General features: G+C 40.7%; 1 protein-coding gene across 2 annotated transcripts in view; it reads right to left on the bottom strand.

Annotated features, from left to right (window-relative positions):
* Positions 1-18,059, bottom strand: part of CMIP (c-Maf inducing protein) — a 129,841-nt gene that overhangs the window by 48,333 nt on the left and 63,449 nt on the right. For both annotated transcript variants that reach the window (XM_062007621.1, XM_062007622.1), the window contains exons 2-3: positions 9,969-10,094; positions 640-690 (exon numbers count right to left, since the gene is read on the bottom strand). In XM_062007621.1, coding sequence (XP_061863605.1) covers positions 640-690; positions 9,969-10,094 — 177 coding nt within the window. The remainder of the gene's footprint in view (positions 1-639; positions 691-9,968; positions 10,095-18,059) is intronic.

Below are 18,059 nucleotides of genomic sequence, written 5' to 3'. Positions count from 1 at the left end.
TCCATCCAAAGGTCAGCAGCTACAGTTTTTGATGAGGAATGTGCTGCTTTTGAGAGACAATATTGTCACTGTGGTCCATTTCCCCTACTCAAGGCAATCAGTCCATTGTTCCCACTGAAAATGAGAAAGGGCTTGAGACCTCTGAAATGGAAACTCACTGTCTTTAAGTCCAAAACATCCTAAAGCATAAACACAAACTGATGATTAACAGATTGATGACACTTAAAATAAGCAACTCTAGAAAACACCCTTTCTCAGAAAAAGAAAAAAAGCAACCAAACAAAACCCACAAACTATCCCAAGAGTCCAAAGCATAAGCTTCGGCTGTAGTCATTCTGTAACATATTACTCTTTACAGTACAAAACCAAAACCATCCAATATCTGTACTATTTGAATGTGAATTTAGTGGCTATCTACTTTTTTAAGCTAATCATACGTTGACAAAGCTAGGCTATGTAATAAGTTAATTTATCCACTTCTTTCACTCTATGAACAAGTTGAACCTGCAGATGTGTCCTGATTTAGGGTTTCTGCAAGAAAAAACTTTATCCATCTGGGACTCTGACAATGAAGAAATAGAGAATGCTAAAAAGTATTCTTAGAGGCAGACAAGGAAGACAGTGAGGTGCAGAACTTACCTTCCACTGCAAAGAATGGAACCACTGATCCCTCAGGTAACTGTTTGCAGCCTGTAATAAGCAAAAGTTACAAAAAGAATCATTAGTATCTAGCAGTGTGCCACATCACCCAGCCAAAACTAAACAAATCACCCACATCTGTCCTAAGACTAATCTGACTGCACTCACTGTATTCTTTGGAACTTTATGACCCTGGCTAATTCATCCCCAGCCTCAGAGTGAGGGAAGCTCTTTGCTCAAAACTACAAGTTTACATTATAACAAGTTTATTTTGACAGAAAGTGGTGACCAAAAACCCCTGCTCCAACTGTAAAATACTGAAGCAAAACCTTACAAAACATTAACCTCCAATGAAATTGCATGCAACCCAAAGACTGTGCAAAACCCTCTCTGACTTCAATCGGGTTTTGTTCAGATCTTTAATGTAGGGCATTTGTGTTTGTTATTAATCATCACAAGCAGAGTAAGAAGATGGGTTGACATTTTACAAGGAGGAGTGGGTTTTTCCATACTCTAGTTTCCCTTCTTGCCCTGCTCCTCAGCTGGCTCTAAAGCAATTCAAATAACATCTCAGTTCTTTCAGTAGTGTTAAAACAGAGTGAAAAGCATAACACACACAGGGACGTGCAGATACATGCACAGACTGTTCGCAGCAACGGCATAAATGTTGCAATAATCACTCCCAGCAATCACCCGGTTTTGTCTGTATTAAGCAGAGCTGCCAGAAATTCTCAGTGTGAAGCCAGGTTCATAGCCAATGAAGGAATAGTTCAATACTCCCAAAGGTCAAAAGGCTCGGTATCAAACAATATAAAAGCATCTCCAGTGACATAAGCACACATGTCTTAACAAGGTGACATAACTCTGAAATATTTGAGTGGGTATAAATGCCCTTTTGGCTTTTTCAATTCGACCCCATCGCTGCCAATGGGTAATTTTTACCTATAATTCAAAATGTTTTGAACAATTAGTGAAAAAACACAGGATACACTGTAAATCCATGGGTGCTTTTTAAACAAAAAAAGTGAGAGTCTCCACGAGCTAAAAAGCACACACTTCTTGCAAATGACAGCATCATTCACTCCTCAACACCTTTCAGGCAAGCATGCAAAATTCACACTGCAAAATGAATTTCATTTCCTGACACTGGTTCAATTCACTGATAATGGCAAGAATACTAAAGTAAAAGCATTGTACAGTTCTCAAAGCTGCATTTAAACTCAGGGTCAGACATTGATGTCTGGGTGACATAAATTTGAACTAGTTTCTCCAAATCAAATGGAGTAATGCTCTTATTTACATATTACATATTACTTATTTATATATCAAAAAGCCACGAAATGCCTGAAGAACATTTTAAACATAATTTAAAAGGCATGAAGTACATATTGTTAGGTATTTATTATCTTTGTCCAGACAAAATGCTTTAAAAACCAACTCGATTTCAAATCAACCCTTTTTTCTCTCTTTCTTTCTTTAAAAGAGAAAAATGTTTCCTGGAGGGGAACAAAAAACTTTTATTTCAAATTCCAGCATCAAAACTCTTAAAGAATAAGTAAAACTGATCCTTTTTGTGGCTTGAGCATGTCCATTAAGCAATAGTGCAGATAATATTGCAAGTTACACATCCATCACTTCCTTAAACACAAAAATATGCACATTGAGTATACAGGAGCTAAGCAAACGAAGAGATAAGTATTTAAAACGATAAAATCTGAAGTATTCTAGGGAGATAAATACTTCTCAAATAGGCAAATTGTCAACATGATTTAGCCCCTCGTCGGATCATTATATTACTTGAACCAAAAATGCACTGAAGTCTAAAGTAAGAGCAAATGCTAAAGCCCTAAATGGCAACTGTTGACAGCTGTTAATTACACTCCTGCTTTTGGGATGTCAGCAGCTACAGATTGTAAAACCACGACTAATAATTAAAGAATACTATGAGCAGACGGACTGTGCAACCGACTGGAGCCTTACACAGACTGGATGACAGAAGCTGTTAATGAGGACAACAGCATCAGGCAGAGGTAGAGACACAAGTGGACTGCAAATACTGGAGGAGAAAACAAACAAAGAATGCTATAAAAGGGAAAACCAAAACCAGCAGAGGAAAGACTTGTTTAACTTGACAGCAGCAATATATAAAAAGCATTTCAAAAGTGAAATGAACAAAGTGACCAAGTGTGGAAACAAGCACTGTCTAACACACACTGTTAGCTATTGTACAGGAAAAGTGATCATGAAAACTTGCACCTGGATCTAGGTTAGGAGTTTGAGCCACTCTAAAACTAGAAACCCTCAGAGCTCAAGCTGTCATTCAAGACCACTTGCAAGGAAAACAAAGACAAGATAAAGTGAACACAAAAGTGGAAAAACAAACCTTTAGGGAACCCCCACACTTCTATTAACGATCAGAACTCAACGGTAAGAGGAACTTGGAAAGTCAATGGTCATTCACAGCACTCTTTCCACAGAGTGCAACACAGATGGTCTGATGGCATTTAACCCAACCACCCTTATCTGCATGGAGCTGTCTGACACCAGCATTCTCCATTTCAGCCTGGCAGCAGGGGCTAATCCTTCCAGTGCACCCTTCCGCCTGCCCAGTTCCAGTAAGCTGCAAAACCACAGCCATCTGCAGGAAATGCTGAAAGTTCTGTGGAGCACAACAAAGAGCTTGCTCTTGAGCAGCATCCCCTGTTCCTCCCCTTTCCTTTCTCAGGCTTACACTGAGAAAGGGACTACAGGGAATATTTCTTTCTTACCAAAAAAACCGGGAGCTTCATAACGTGCTGAGGTGACAGAAGAACCATCAGGCTCTTGTCAGTGCTCATCCAGACAGCTGTCTGGCCAATGGCCACCTCTGCACACAATGACTTACTTGAGCACACAGGTTACTGAGCATAAAATTTCTGAAGTTTGGAGCAATGAGCACCAAACTGTAAAGCAGTGCTGGGAACCACAATTCAAGGGCTCAACACACATTTATCTCGTGTGCATTCCTGGAGCCCAACACTTCTGCCCTGAACTCATCCCTTCCTGGTAACTGACACCTACGTTTTTTTACTCCAGCTGAGAGCATAGCCTACTATATTTATTCAGCTCTAGGGTACAATAAAGAGAAGAAAATGAGACACAAAAGACTTTAAAACAGGCTTTCCTAGGCATGCTGACAGCACAGGGAAAGTTTTCCTTACTCTCAGCCTTGCCCACACAATGGGTCTGGTTCAACACCACCAGCTACCTGTCCAACTTTAAAAAAAGATTCATCCTGACACTGTTTTGTCTACTGTTGTTACTAAGGATCAGTGAGATAGGAATGAAGTGCAATGGAGATTCTATATCCTATGTATATAAAATATTAGTTTGAGCCCCCTGTGTGTATGTTTAGGCTCCAGTTCTGCTAAAAATTATCATCTCAGATGCAATGGCTTTAGCACGGTTGTGGGTGGCACAAGGTCCAACTGTTTAGAGTTGCTTGCACAACCAAGCCCTCACGTTTTTGCACAACCACAACCTAGTAGAAAAGTAATTTAGAAAACAGGAAAATGTGGCAGTAAAACACTTAGAAGGTACAAGAAGATACTAACTTCTTGTAGCTTATTTATTATTATTCCTGTAAACGTGCTATAAAGGATTTTATACTCTAACTTTTGTGGCGTAAATGTTCAGTCAGAGATGAAAACCTACGTGAGATCAGCTGCAAGATCAAATCTACCCAGAGGATTAATTTAGTCAACTTCAAAAAGACTGCTCACTTAAGGAAAACTGTGCAAGGGATTAAATGCCAGCATATATAGAGTTTTGGTCAACATGAGTAAATCTCTGCTCAAAAAGGAAAGTATTTTCCTCTGCACCCAAACTACTTTATTTCTTACTCAACGAATACACTTTGTCACTAAAAAGCGGTGAACTTTTTAAAAGCAGGTTTTCTTTTTACTTACAAAAATAGGAAACTGAACACTTGCTTCATGCCAGTGTTACAGCCCCTGCAGTAATTTCCACCCAGGTGAGGAGACAAAATAGGAACCTGCGTACTGCTGAGAAACAGAACACCTGAAACTGCAAGAAACCGATCACTCCAGAAATTATGGTAAAGACCTTTAGCTAATATAAACATCCACAGCTTCACTGGTACCAATATGGCTACAACAACAAGTATCAGCAGAAAATTTGTCATTTCCACCACACCTCACATACCACACTACCAAGTTCCCTTAGCGGTAAGTTAGCACTACAGCATCCCCTTTTACTGGCAGGTGTGTTACTCAGAATACAAGAACAGGCTTGTCCATGTAGCAAGAATTTCCCTGATTTTTCCTTACAACAGCATCCCTCACACATACCCTCCTGAAGGACTTTACCATCTGAAAAGATGTGGCAATAAGTGGGATCTGACAGTCTATATTCTGTTCTTAACTCCTCCTGGTTTTATTCTATGTTTCTATTTCACTCCTGTGCGTTCTCTCTGATCACTAGGATGAGGTTTTGTTATGCTTTCCTCCAGCTGTTTTTCATTACCAAGACTCATATTGCAGGCTTCTCTGCACCAATTTATCAGCCACAGGAACAGTGGAGCAGAGCAGCTCTGGGCTGCAGGAAGTCAAACCCCTATGGCACACATGCTGCTGCTGCACATAGATTGTATAAAACCTTTACACTACTGATGCAAAACCCAGCGTTGCACTTGCACGACATGGGCAGGCAAGTGAAATGTGCTGTTCCTCAGGCATAACTCGAGGTACAGAGCTGCTGGTAATCCCAGAAATGTAATTTTCCTCCTGCAAATATTGCCCATCTCTGCTGGACTCTGGTCCTTGCATGACTTCTCAACACCAGCAGCATGAGCTGGACTCACCCTTAAAACAAAAGCCAGGTTCTCTGAGGAGATTAAATAAAACATTACTAGAAAAGCCAGTGGAAACATTTACTGTGGGGACTCCCTGGCAAAAACAGCGTGCTCAAGCACTGAGTGGAATGTGTGACTGTTGCTTGTCAAAGCTTCCTGTTCTGTTTGTTTTTCCTTCTGACTACACTTGATTGCCAAGAAATTAATAAAACAACACTGGTGTTAGGGATGGAAGTGGCAGCTTTGAGGCATTTGTGACCCATCTGAAAGAAAGGACGCCACAGGAAAGCAGGCAGTAAGCTTTTTTTCAATCTCTTTCAAAAGGTTATTCCCATTATTTCCCTATCAATAGCAGCATCCTCTTCATAATCATCCACACAATACCATAATCACACATTGTGCTTAATAAACGGAAAGCAGAAAAGCAGAAGTTTAGCCCAGCTCCAGGAGGCCCAGCTATTACTGATACTGAAAAGCTCACACTTCTTCAAAGCCTAAATTTAGCTCCTACTTCCTGGCCTAAAGAGCTTGTGGCCCAACAGCCAGCTTCAACAACACCTTTCACACCTGCTATCACAATTGCAGGGAAAGAAAAAAAATCTGTTAGAGCTGATTATGGCTCATCAGAAGGACCAGGACTACATCATTTGGCAGGAGGAAAGAAAACACAAGCCCCTAGCATGTCTAGAAAACTGACTGTCCATGACTACCAGAAAACTGTCCGTGACTCCCGCAAGAGACGGTGAGAATTCCCAAATGCCACGCAGTGAGACACTCCTGGGCTCAGACAATTGTGCTTCCTACAGCAAACACTGAGGGGGAAGCACATGCACAAAGACAACGTTTCAACGCTATTCCAGACCACATTAAGCTGTTTGCTGCCTGAGAACCAAACCCCCCTCTGAAACCCAGGTAGACACATCCTGTTATCATGATCCCATTTCCTAAGAGGAGCTGCATCACCTCCGGTGCTGCCTGTCAGATTTCATGTGTTAAAATAGGTTGGGATGGGTCAGTATTGCTATGGGAGGACATCAGGGTGATGTAAGGAAAGGTAATGGCACTCTTCCTTGTCTGACTCATTACTCTGCAGTAATAAGCCAGAAATAGACCTTGGTGACAGCAGACAGGAGGGATGAGAACTTGAACATGGACTTGGACTCTCTTGTGGCATTTGTCATGCCTAACACAGGCAAATACACAAAGGATGCTCTGACACCACACGCTGACATCCTCCCACAAGGACTGCTGGAAATGAATGTTCTTCATCTGAGAAAAATGCCACTTGCCCAAAATTTGCACCCATTTCAAATCAGTGAGGCAGAGTTGGAATTTTAAATTCTTCTGCAAAATGACAATCTGGGAAAGCCTGTGATTCAGAACTACTACAGTGCTTCATTTTGTGTCAAGCCATGCCAATAGTATCCTGGAGTACTAAAGAATTTACAATACAGCATGTGTAAAAACATATCAATATACAAAACTGAAATTAATCACAAGTAGGAAAGAAACTAGGAAAGGAGATGAAGCCAAAACATTGAAACATTTATGTGTAAATGTATATAGGTATGAACCTCATTCAGATTAACTCCTTGGAAAAAAAAAGATTCTGACCAAACAGATTTCACCAAAAGTATACTTCAGAAGAAATAGTACTGGGAACATGTTTTGGATTAGTTTGACTTCTTCCACTGTCACACACAACTGCTATTACAGTTGGACCTTACATCAGAGCATGCTGCTGCTCAGACTAGCAGAGCACAACGATTTTATAAAAGATCAGAAGTCCAAATTTCCCACAAATATATTGAAGCCTCTCAGAAATATGGAAATAACTAAAGTATACAAGGGCTGATTTCTCAGCATCTCCATTTTCCAGCACCTTGGTGAATGTGTCTTTTGGATACTTAAGACACTGTCACATATACTAGAGAATGTCTGCTGAACTGAACAACTTCATAAATTCAGTTTTTGCATCTTGATTTCTTTAGCAAAAGTAACTTTTAGCACTGTTTTAGATTTATGAACACACAAACTGTATAAGGGAAATCTATTTTTATACTCCCTCCAATCTGACCACATTGGATGAATTGAGACATTACCAAGGATCAAGTCATACTAAAAGCATTTGGAAAGTTTATATTTTCAATTATACTGAAATTCTCACAGAGTGATAGTGCAATTTGACCCAGTCTGCTCAGCCAGTCAACAATAAATGTAAAAGAAACCCAGCTCACTCCACTTCTTTGTAATTTCCTATGAGGTTACATACAGGCACTGATCTTTCTAAAGAAAATATCAAAACATCCACGCCAAGATGTTACTTTCTCACAAACGTCATTATTTGTGTGTTAGGTTTGTGTTGAGGGTTGGGGTTTTTTTAAAGAAACAAATGACAGGTTGCTCTGGATTAAAGTCTGTAAGCTCCACCAATTTCCTTTAAACTCGGCATGGAGTTGTGGGGTCAAATTTTATCTCATTTCCTATTAAGCAGGCTACCATAAACTATAGAATAAAGACTTAGAAATGTAATTTGGAAAGGGAGATGTAACTAGTCTAGCTGTTGAAACACATATAAACAGAAATGCTAGCACCACTAAGGAAAGTTATGGAAAAAAATGTCAAAATTATCACAAGAAATATTCAACTTGACAAAGGAATTTCTTTCTAATTAATTCAATTAATGGATTAGGCAGGGAATATTTCATCAATAATGGGGACTCTAACCTAGCTATTGGGAAACCATGGCTTGTCTGCCTGTCTTCCCCAACGTCACACACAGGAGAGGCTTTGCAAACTACAGAATCAGGCCCTGTGTGGACTTGCAGCAGCCTGTCTGCAATCCAGACTCTCTATACTCCCCTGTTAACACCTGAAATCTTAAGATTTCTTAAGAAATTTGCTAGACACTAAGCAGAGGCAGGTACATTTGCTCAGTGTGCAATAGGACACATGCCTGTGCTTCAAGTCAAGGACATATGAAAAAGACACAAATGCCACCTATGCACCACGAGAGTCCCCAAGGTTAGATGTTTTCAGGTCATGCCAACAGGAACCAGCACAGGAACCATGTGAAGGACTAAAGTCAAGTTCATTGTCCTCTGGGCTGCTGGAGAAAAGCTCTGCATACAGACAGACTCATCAGCCTATCTAAAATGAAGGCAAAGGAGAACTGGACCTAGGTGGACCTACTATAAGCATGACCTAGGGTTAAGTCATATTGGCTTCTCAACTCAGAGTCAACTTTACTGTTCCACATCTCTACAGAAATCTATAGCATGGAAAACATGGACCAGCTTGGCACCCAGCCTTCAGTTACTGAATGCTAACACTTGGGTTACTTTTCTCATGATCTGCAGGTAGAGTAATTTCAGAAGAGCATTAACTAAGCCCTACCTGGATACAGATGGTGTCAGATACTTTGTGGCCCTACAGGGGCTTCAGCAAACAGCTCACTACCAAGAAATAAAGAAATGTTGGACTTTGCACCATGGATCACTGCAATGTGTACCATGATGCTCTTGGATAAATGATCCAGCAAACATGATCATCACAGTCATTAGTGTATTGTTCAGTTTTTTCTCATGTTTTTATCTACTGGACGGTATCTTGTGCAGAATTGGTACAATTAAAGTGTGTGTGTACACACCCAAATACACAAACTTCCTTTGAAGTTGTTCATACTTCCTCAAGAGAAAACCCCTTTTTAATTTTTCATGCATTATTCACACTTTAAACTGATCTTTTCTTAACATTTTCTGCAGAAATTGCTCAACCAGTCCATTTACAGTCCTACCCTGCATGAAATGCAAATATACAGTAGTCATGGCTTTATATTCGACTGAAAAGTAAATTCCCCACGGATAACAGGTAGCAGATTGTCTTTGAAACAATGTTGAGAACTATGATGAGTACTAAATTGGGGTTAATTGAGTCTTTTGAAGTTGTGACTGTTCAAAGTTTGTTGGGTGCCAAACAGCTGGGGTTTCAGTTGCTTTTCTCTTCCTTCTCTAAAGCAGTTCCAAAGCTCAGCGCTGTGGAATTCTCTTCTCTGTCACTAAAACGCACAATGACACGAGGAGTCCTACAAAGCTTCACAAGTGGATGAAGACATCTGGAAGAATGTAAATGCAGTGTCTTCTGTTTGAAAACAACACTTAGAGAACTAGCATGTGTAGCTATCCATACAAATACACAGATATCTTCCAGCAAAGACTGAACCCATCAGTTCCATTGCAAGTTGTGGGTTTCCTAATGAATTGAAGGTTGAAATTTATAACTTGTCTCATGCAGAAATAGGACTATAAGTAAAAATACAAATGTTCCAGGTCCATATCAATCTGCATTTCCACAGAACACTATTTTGATGCACAAAGTCAGCAAGAAGATTTAATCAGTGCATTTCATGCATGGCAAACAGAAGTTAAAGGAGTTTCATAGTAAGAGAAAGAAAATTGTACTTCTGTGTTTACTGTACCTGCAGTAAAACAGTACCCCCTGGGATTGTGAGCTGTAAACAGTACTTAGGGGCATTCTCCCAGGACAGCAGTTGAACATCTTCAATAGCACTGTAGGAAATGGAGTTTTCCATGTACCCAGTTGGCTGGAAGAAAACAAAAGAGAGAGGGAAAAAAAATGTTTACTTAGTCATCAGAAGTTTCACAATTTCAAGTAAGAACAGCACTATCAAAATTTCTCTTGGTGTTGAAAATATCTGCAAATATCTAATTGGAAAGCAAAATTCTTATGCAGGCCATGGAATCGAGAGATCAAGCCAGCCACCCTCATGCAACTCTTTCAAGTATTAAGATTCTTCACATTTAGAAAGAAAAATAGAGGAGAGAAAAAAAAAAAGTCAGAGTTAGGCGCCTGAAATACAAAAACATCAAACTGCATTTGTTCTGAACCTAAAACCAGTGGAACCTAATTTCAAGTTGAACTGAGCCATTAGGGGTTCTTGCTATGCAAGTGCTATCAAATGTATCCCAATCATACAGACAGAGCATCAGTGTACCATATCAAAGTTGTTATACTACACACATTCTTGTTCTTTTCCCTGGCTGCAAAGTTAGTCAAGCACATCCTCAAAATGTAGACTGCTACATTTCACAGTGGTTCTTAGAGCTCCAAAGATTCAGCCCTCAGCTTTTGGAGTCAAGAAAAAGCAGACCAATCAACTTACTCATCTCAGCCCATACCTAAGTACTAGTTTCCTGCAAAGACTGCTGACACACAGTTTAAAGTAAAAATCACAATTATAACTCAAGTAACTAATTGCATTTTGCAACTATATGTACACCATAAATTGATAGCAGCAAGAAGACAAACTTAAACATGAAACTCCTTATTAGTATCCCCATAATTCTTAGGCATTACAGAAGTCGAATTATCTCTGAGATAAGCTGAAATATAAACATATATATACAAGCACACATAAAATTATGTCCTAAACATAAGTAAATACACAGAGATATAGCTGTGTATCTACCAAGCATGTGTACATACACTGTACTTTAGGCAAGTCTTTATGTTGTTTAAGTAATTTGAGTATTTAACAAAGATCCCCAAAGATGCAATTTGTTTCACTTTGCTAGAGCATAAGAAGACCGATCAGTATTGCTATGACAGAGAAACTATTTTTCATACAAAAATGATTAATCCCACCACGTGGGTAAACCCTTGGGTTGGCTGTGTCTTGCAAGAGTACAGAGCTCATTATGTTTATGAATTATTTTCTCACTATTACTGGTTTGCATATAACTTAAACTTCTCCAACTTACTCCCACTGTGTCCAAAGCATAAGTTATTTTTAACTGACAGTATTAAATTAAAGAAGGCAAGGGAGAAACCACATCTATTTCGGGGTCAGACAGGGCCAGCTCCTAAAATCACAATACAGGATTCCTGGGGGTGAGTATGAAATAACAAACTGCATTTGGAACATGTCTACTTCTAATTGGTGTGATTTTCTTCCATAAGTTAAGTAGGTGGTGCATCTGGAAAGTGTACTTTGAAGTTATACGCTTCATACATGTCCATAAGGCCATAAACGTCATCTGCCAAAATGCAATGATGGCCCTGTCATCCAACTTTGCTGCTCGAGGCAGTCCGTTGTCTTTTCAGCAATGAAAACCCAGTCAGCCAGGGAACTGAACTGCAATAACTATTTCAGTAACGTTTGTTGGGGCAGTGCTCCTTTTACACTAGCCCTTGCTGAAAACAATTTTTACTGTCTCTTTAACGAAAACTTTGTTATGCAGGAAGTATGATAAACTTCTGCTTATTCATTTACCCACAATATTGTTCTACAGTACTGACTGGAATCCCAGTGGCTTAATGCTGATACTGTACGTCATACGGTGCCTACTGGAGAGTAATTATCTCGTTCTCACAGGAAGCCAAAGGCCCAGGATCCTTTGGTAATCAGCATTACAACACTCAGGGAAAAATATGAAAAGAGAGCATAAAATCTAGTGTGCTCAGGAGGCACAGTTATCAAAAACATGCTCTGAAAGACTGGAGAAGGAAGAAATCCAGAACCAGCCAATGCAAATATAAAATGAAATGAATCAAAGCCATTTAAATTTCTCTCTTAAGAAGGTGCTGACTGCCCTTAATATCCTCCGTTAACTTCAAAGGGGATCTGAAGAATTCTCACAGAATCTGTTCCCAAGAGAAGCCTCTTCTATACCTTAAATCATCCATTTAAACCCCATTAAAGACAACTGATCCAGTTCAATCACAGCTCTGTAGTGTTATGGTTTATGCCCACCTAGGAACACTCTTTCACTCCTCCTCCTCAAAGAGCAGAGGGCCTTTGGAAGCCCCTAAGGACAAGGAGTACTCACTCACTGCTCATGGTCCCAGGCAAAACAGACAAGACTCAGGGAACAAAAATGAAACTCAATTTAATCTGCCACCAACCAAAAATATAACAAACAAATACCCAACCAAAACCAATACAGAATAAAGCAAATGATGAAAGTTCCAGCTCATTTAAGATTCCCTTGCCCCTACCTCCCCCCTCTTCCCGGGCTCAGGCACCTGATACCGGTGCCCTCATCTCCTCCCTCCCTGAGCAGCACAGGGTGTCAGGGAACGCGGGGTTTCAGTCAGCCCTTTCCCAAAGGCTCCTGCTGCTTATCTCACATCTGAGGAGGAGGAGGAGGACTCCTTGCTTCATGGTGGAGTACCTCACATGCTGGGCAGCCCTGCACAGGCTCCTCCAACATGTATTCAAGGACTGCAGACCAGCTCTGCTTCCTCTGGGTCGGGGTCCAAAACACTCATCCTCTCTAACACAGGGTCCACTACACTCATTCTCTCTCCTCCCAGAGCTACCAGCAACCATTACTCCTGCCATTGCCCTCCAGGGGTTGCTGGGGGACAACCCATGTTCCAAGGCAGAACAGTCCTTTTTGTGATGAGAATGGAGGAACACAGAGTTCTGCAGTTTGCAAAGGATGAGAAGACTACCTACACCCTAACGTGGAACTACACTCTTCAAGTGGAAGTATTCTGCCAGTGAAGTAGTTCATATAGCACTCATGATCCCACTTCCATACCTTCTATCTAACCATATTCCACACAAAGCTTTGATAACAGTTGCTTGCCATTTTACTCAAAAAAAATGAATAGCCCAGATCTACTTTAATCCCTATATGCAATGTCATATGCATTGCTTCTGTTTTCATTAAAAACACCATGTTCTAGGAAGTGAAATATTTTCACTTGTGAAAGCACCAGCTATGAGCAACTTCTCCTCTGTTTTGCAATTGAAAGAGTCTAAAGCAAAGTGATTTATCACTGTGTAGAGCTCCCTGAAATCATGCTTCTAGATGCTGCCAAATGCCAACAACCGTGCTCTCATGTCAGGGCTGTGCAGAAATGCTCTAAAGCAGCAGTGAAACAGAGCTGTCCTCAGACTCAAGGCCTCCAGGCCCTCACAAGGCTATGATGCTCCTCACAGAGACCATGGCACTACAGAGGTGACGGTCGGTCCCATACAAAGGTGTCCTGTCCTTTCCCTAATCCCTGCACACACGTAGATGTGAGGATACAGTGGTGTTCCCCAGACCAAGCACAGTTCAGCTGTTTATCAGGAAATGGCCTGAGGTAAAACCACAGCCTGAGTCACTGGTTCCTCTTAAAATACAGGCTATTTTGACATTCAGGTATGTGAACGTCAATCACAGTGAATCATTGTGGTCGATAAATAGGCAGTGCAAGTGTTGCACGTTCTCATATTCCAGCAGATCTTGCCTGCACACACCTCCAGAAGCTGCACCTTCACCCCCAGGTCACTCCATGAGACATTCAAATTAGAACAACACGCAAGACCAGGACTGTTTAGATACTTGGAAAGACATAAAATGAGACAGATCCTCAGTGGCTCACCATGAAACATCTGGCATCAATACTGGTCTCAAGCAGCATTCCCACCTCCATCCACCCACTTTGCCTTTGCCCATATAAATGTTTGTCTGGCTGTGACATCAGGCAGATCAGGGACCTCATCCATCTTTTGCCAGATTACTTTTTAGCTCCCTTGGTCCCATTTCTAAGGCAAGTCAGAAACTAGCATGTTAACATAACTTAGAGGGCAACATATCATGGGGAAGTGAGTGAGCAGTGGAGACCTGAATACTCCAGTGTAATTACTGGTATGACAGAGTCTAAAAGCACATCATCTTTGAGCACTAATACATCAAGTTCAGCTGAAAATGTTTTTCTTTGAGAAAACAATAATTTGTGGTTTTTAACTGTTAGTTTTGAAGGGATATTTCTATTTCTTGAGCAGAACCTATCAAACAATGCAAGATAATGTACTTCTCTCATTCACTCTACAAAACTAATCCTGACTTCAGAACCTTTGGCCAGAGAATCTACGTCTGTCAGCTTATAGATTTACAGTTACAATGCTAACTTCTGTCTGTTTGCTGTTGAACATGTTCTGTAAAAACTGTAAGAGACTCATAAATGAAAATTAAATTTATTACAACAAGCGAAAACCCTAAGTCAAGGAAACATTTTTCTCTTCACATTAGCCTTTAGCCTCCTAATGCAACATGCAATTTCTCCATTGGGAAATCAGGTATGTTTTAACCTCAGTGAGAACTTTGTCTTTTTTTCAGTTCCATAAAGATTTATTAATCATACAGCTTTGGAACAACTTTGTACCAGAATAGCCACACACCAAAACCTACTATAAATCAAACCTTTGAAGAATCCAGTGCTCCCAAAACTGGAAGAGCATGTAGGCTCACACATAAGGCTAGTTTTCTCTTAGCATTTCTGGGAAAAGTCAGCAGCAGACTACTCAATAATGTAAAAATCTGCCCACTTGTTTCCATGGGAAATTCTAAAAGGGAAGAATAAACATGACGTCCATTGTTAATGTGAGGCTTGTATGCACTTACTCATATAATAATGTGCTAAATCTTCAGCTGCATAAGCATCTAGAAAAGATGCAGTCTACAAATAGAGACGGTTATTTGCATTAATATTTATTTAGACTGACAACTCCCACCAATACAACAACAATGAAGAACTATTTTCCCAATTAAATACTCCAGATGGGGAGGAACAGGGATGTTCCAAACCCTTGCTCTTCTACTGCCAGGTGCTTCTTTCTCTCTTGGCTGCTCTTAAGAATGAGCCATGCTGCTGCAGCCCAGGATGATGAGCATACTGTATTACACCTAAGTTTTTCCTACCCAAATAAGATTCAGTCCTGCTGAATAACACGTAGGAAGAACTGATTGCTCTCAAAACTTAGATGGGGGTGGAGACTATTCAGTCAGCATATTGAAAGGTAATGGACTCTGAAACTGCTGAAAACAATGGATGATTTGAAATAAATCTCTGCTAGGAGACATCCACGGCTCCAGAGAACGCCCCTGCAAATGTAGCTATTTAAGATAAGAGCAATTAACATCTTTGTTAACTGCATAACCTATCAGAAGACATTTATCAAGTTAAGCAACTAGTAGTACTACACCATAATATGCAGCACAGTACAATTTGTCTCTCTCTTGATATGGAAGAATTTACTGCATGCTCCCTTGTCATAATGACTTGAAAGAGTTTAAAGTCAATGTTAATCTCACAGAGATTAATGTGATAAGAAAACAGACAGAAAGACTAACAGCAGGGAGACACCCAACTCTGCCCCAAGGCTGCACGAGGAAGTTTCGGAGCTTCTTTGGAACAACACTCTCATCTAATCCAGGACACTTCCCGGGCCCTCAGTGTGCCCATCACCACCACTTCCTTCCCATTCCTCCCATTAAGGAGGAGGTTTCATGTTGGACCATAAGAAGACCTCACTTGCTCCGTGCATTGGAAGTAGGACTGCACTAGGTGAAACGGGTGCTTAATCCAGGGACCTAAGGGGAAAGGATCTGTCTATTCAGCAAATCCAAATTATTTCTGCTTGGAGCTTTGTTCATAAGTGTTTGGTGACAATGTTTGGTGGGTTTTAGTTTAGTTTGGTTGGTTTTGGAACTTTTTGATACACAGAAATTATTTTGGACACAGTGGTGGATTCGCCATCCCTGGAGACACTTAAATGATTCATAGATGAGGTACTGAGGGACACAATTTAGTGGTGGGCTTGGCAGTGTCAGGGTAGGGGTTGGACTTGATCTTAAAGGCCTTTTCCAATCAAACAATTCTATAGTTCTATGATTTAGTGGCCCAAATCTTCAGTGAGTCTTTATCCATTATGTGAGCTGAAGCCTAAGTATACCAGTGCATAATTAATTACACGAAAAAGAGGGAGGGGGTTTCCTACCACATTTATTTCTGGGTGGGTGACTGTGTGTATAAACATCCATGTATGTATTTGTGTGTATAAATGTACACACACGCCTGTCTTTACGGCTACACAGAGATAAAAAGACAGTAGAAATATCTCTCATTTATCTACACCAAAATACAGCAGCAACTGTCATATGCTCAGTGCAAAGTAGCTCAACTTCAGTAAGTGACACAACGTAATTGAGAAAGGCCAGATCCTCAGCTGAGCTGTTCATCCAAAACACTTCAGTCAAACTTTTCTGATTTATACCAGCTGGGAGTCTAACTCAAATGGAACAGAAATTCAACCAAATTTAGCTTTGCAGAAAAAAATGTGCACAAATCTCTTCCTTTCCTCTAAATATTTAAGACAAATAAGACTGGAGGCTGTTGCATTAATTAACCTTACAAAGCTGATACAAATGTAAGAGCTGCCAGTAAGACAACAGACTACTCCAGACTGCAGGGGAAAAAAACCCCTTCCAATTGGTAGTGAGGCTGAAGTATCAGTTTTGTGGAGCTCTAGAAAATGGACAGGCTAAAACTCTTCATCAAAGAGCTGACAAGACAAAATTGGTCTCAACATGAGCTATATATGAGCTACAAAACCTGCAAAATTGATGAAGCAGACAGCAGCAGAGAGAAGAACTTCAAATTACCTCAGATCTGAAGTAAGTTTGAAGCACTGAAGCAGGAAAAATGTGTGATGTTAGCTGAAATGCAGACAGAATTTAGTTTTGCATCAGGAGATCTTTCTCTTTTATTATCAAACTCATGACAAAAAGCACTCAAGTAGCACAAACGCTTTACCAGTTGTGGTGCTGGTATCCAAAAAGCTCTGTCTGAGGTCAAGCCTACATAAGAAACCTTGTCTCTCTCTGTCAATAGGGATGAGAACACAGCACAAGGTGCACCTGCCTCACTGCAGAGCCGGAGGCTGACCACAGCCTGCCACCAAGATGGTGGCCAAATCCTCCAGATTGCTGTCCCTGGGCAGCAAGGCTGCTCCCAGGCCAGTGACTGGGAAGGGGACAGAGGTGTGTTTGACACAACCTGCCAGGCACAGAGACACATTCACAGGCACTGGCCCAACTCGCTTGCCAGGCAGAGCACCTCTGCTTGGAGCAGCAATTCTCCAAGAGCGTGCTGCAGCCTTTGTCCCCTCTCAATGAACACAGAGAACTTGAAGAGAAGAGTTACTACCCCTCACTTAACCTAGAAGAAAATCTAAGTTAAGGTTGTAGCTGCATCATGCTGCTGATCATGCTTCAGGTGACATGAGAAAACTGAGAGATGTGGGAAAAGAGCTCAGACTTCCTGACTGACCATGCGAATCATCTTCAAACACATCCTCCTTCCTCCTCCTCCAAAACTCCACAACCAATTTTTAAGAAGGTATTCCTTAAGCAAGATTCACGTGCTCTATCCCTTTGCATTGTCACTGCACTCCATAACACTCCCCCTAGGGAGGAAATACTTGATAATCTTGACAAGATAGGTGAGTTATTTATCCATCTTCCTTGAAATTACTTCAGGAAATGACACCATGAGCCACTTTACTGCTGGTACACATCTTCTCACAGAAGCAACAATAAGTAACAAGAAGAGCAGGGACTTACTGCAGAAGTCGACACACGTTCATACTTCTGTAAAACAACTGTTAAGAGGAATATTGGAAAATCCCTAACTTTTGCCCAGTACATGAAACATCTAGTGACTGCTAAACAGATCTTTGCTAAGTCACCATAGCAACAATGATGTGACGGAA

The sequence above is a fragment of the Colius striatus genome, chromosome 14, assembly GCF_028858725.1.
Source record: "Colius striatus isolate bColStr4 chromosome 14, bColStr4.1.hap1, whole genome shotgun sequence".
Classification (NCBI taxonomy): domain Eukaryota; kingdom Metazoa; phylum Chordata; class Aves; order Coliiformes; family Coliidae; genus Colius; species Colius striatus.
The sequence above is the reverse complement of the archived record's forward strand: the minus strand, read 5'-3'. Positions and strand labels throughout refer to the sequence as shown.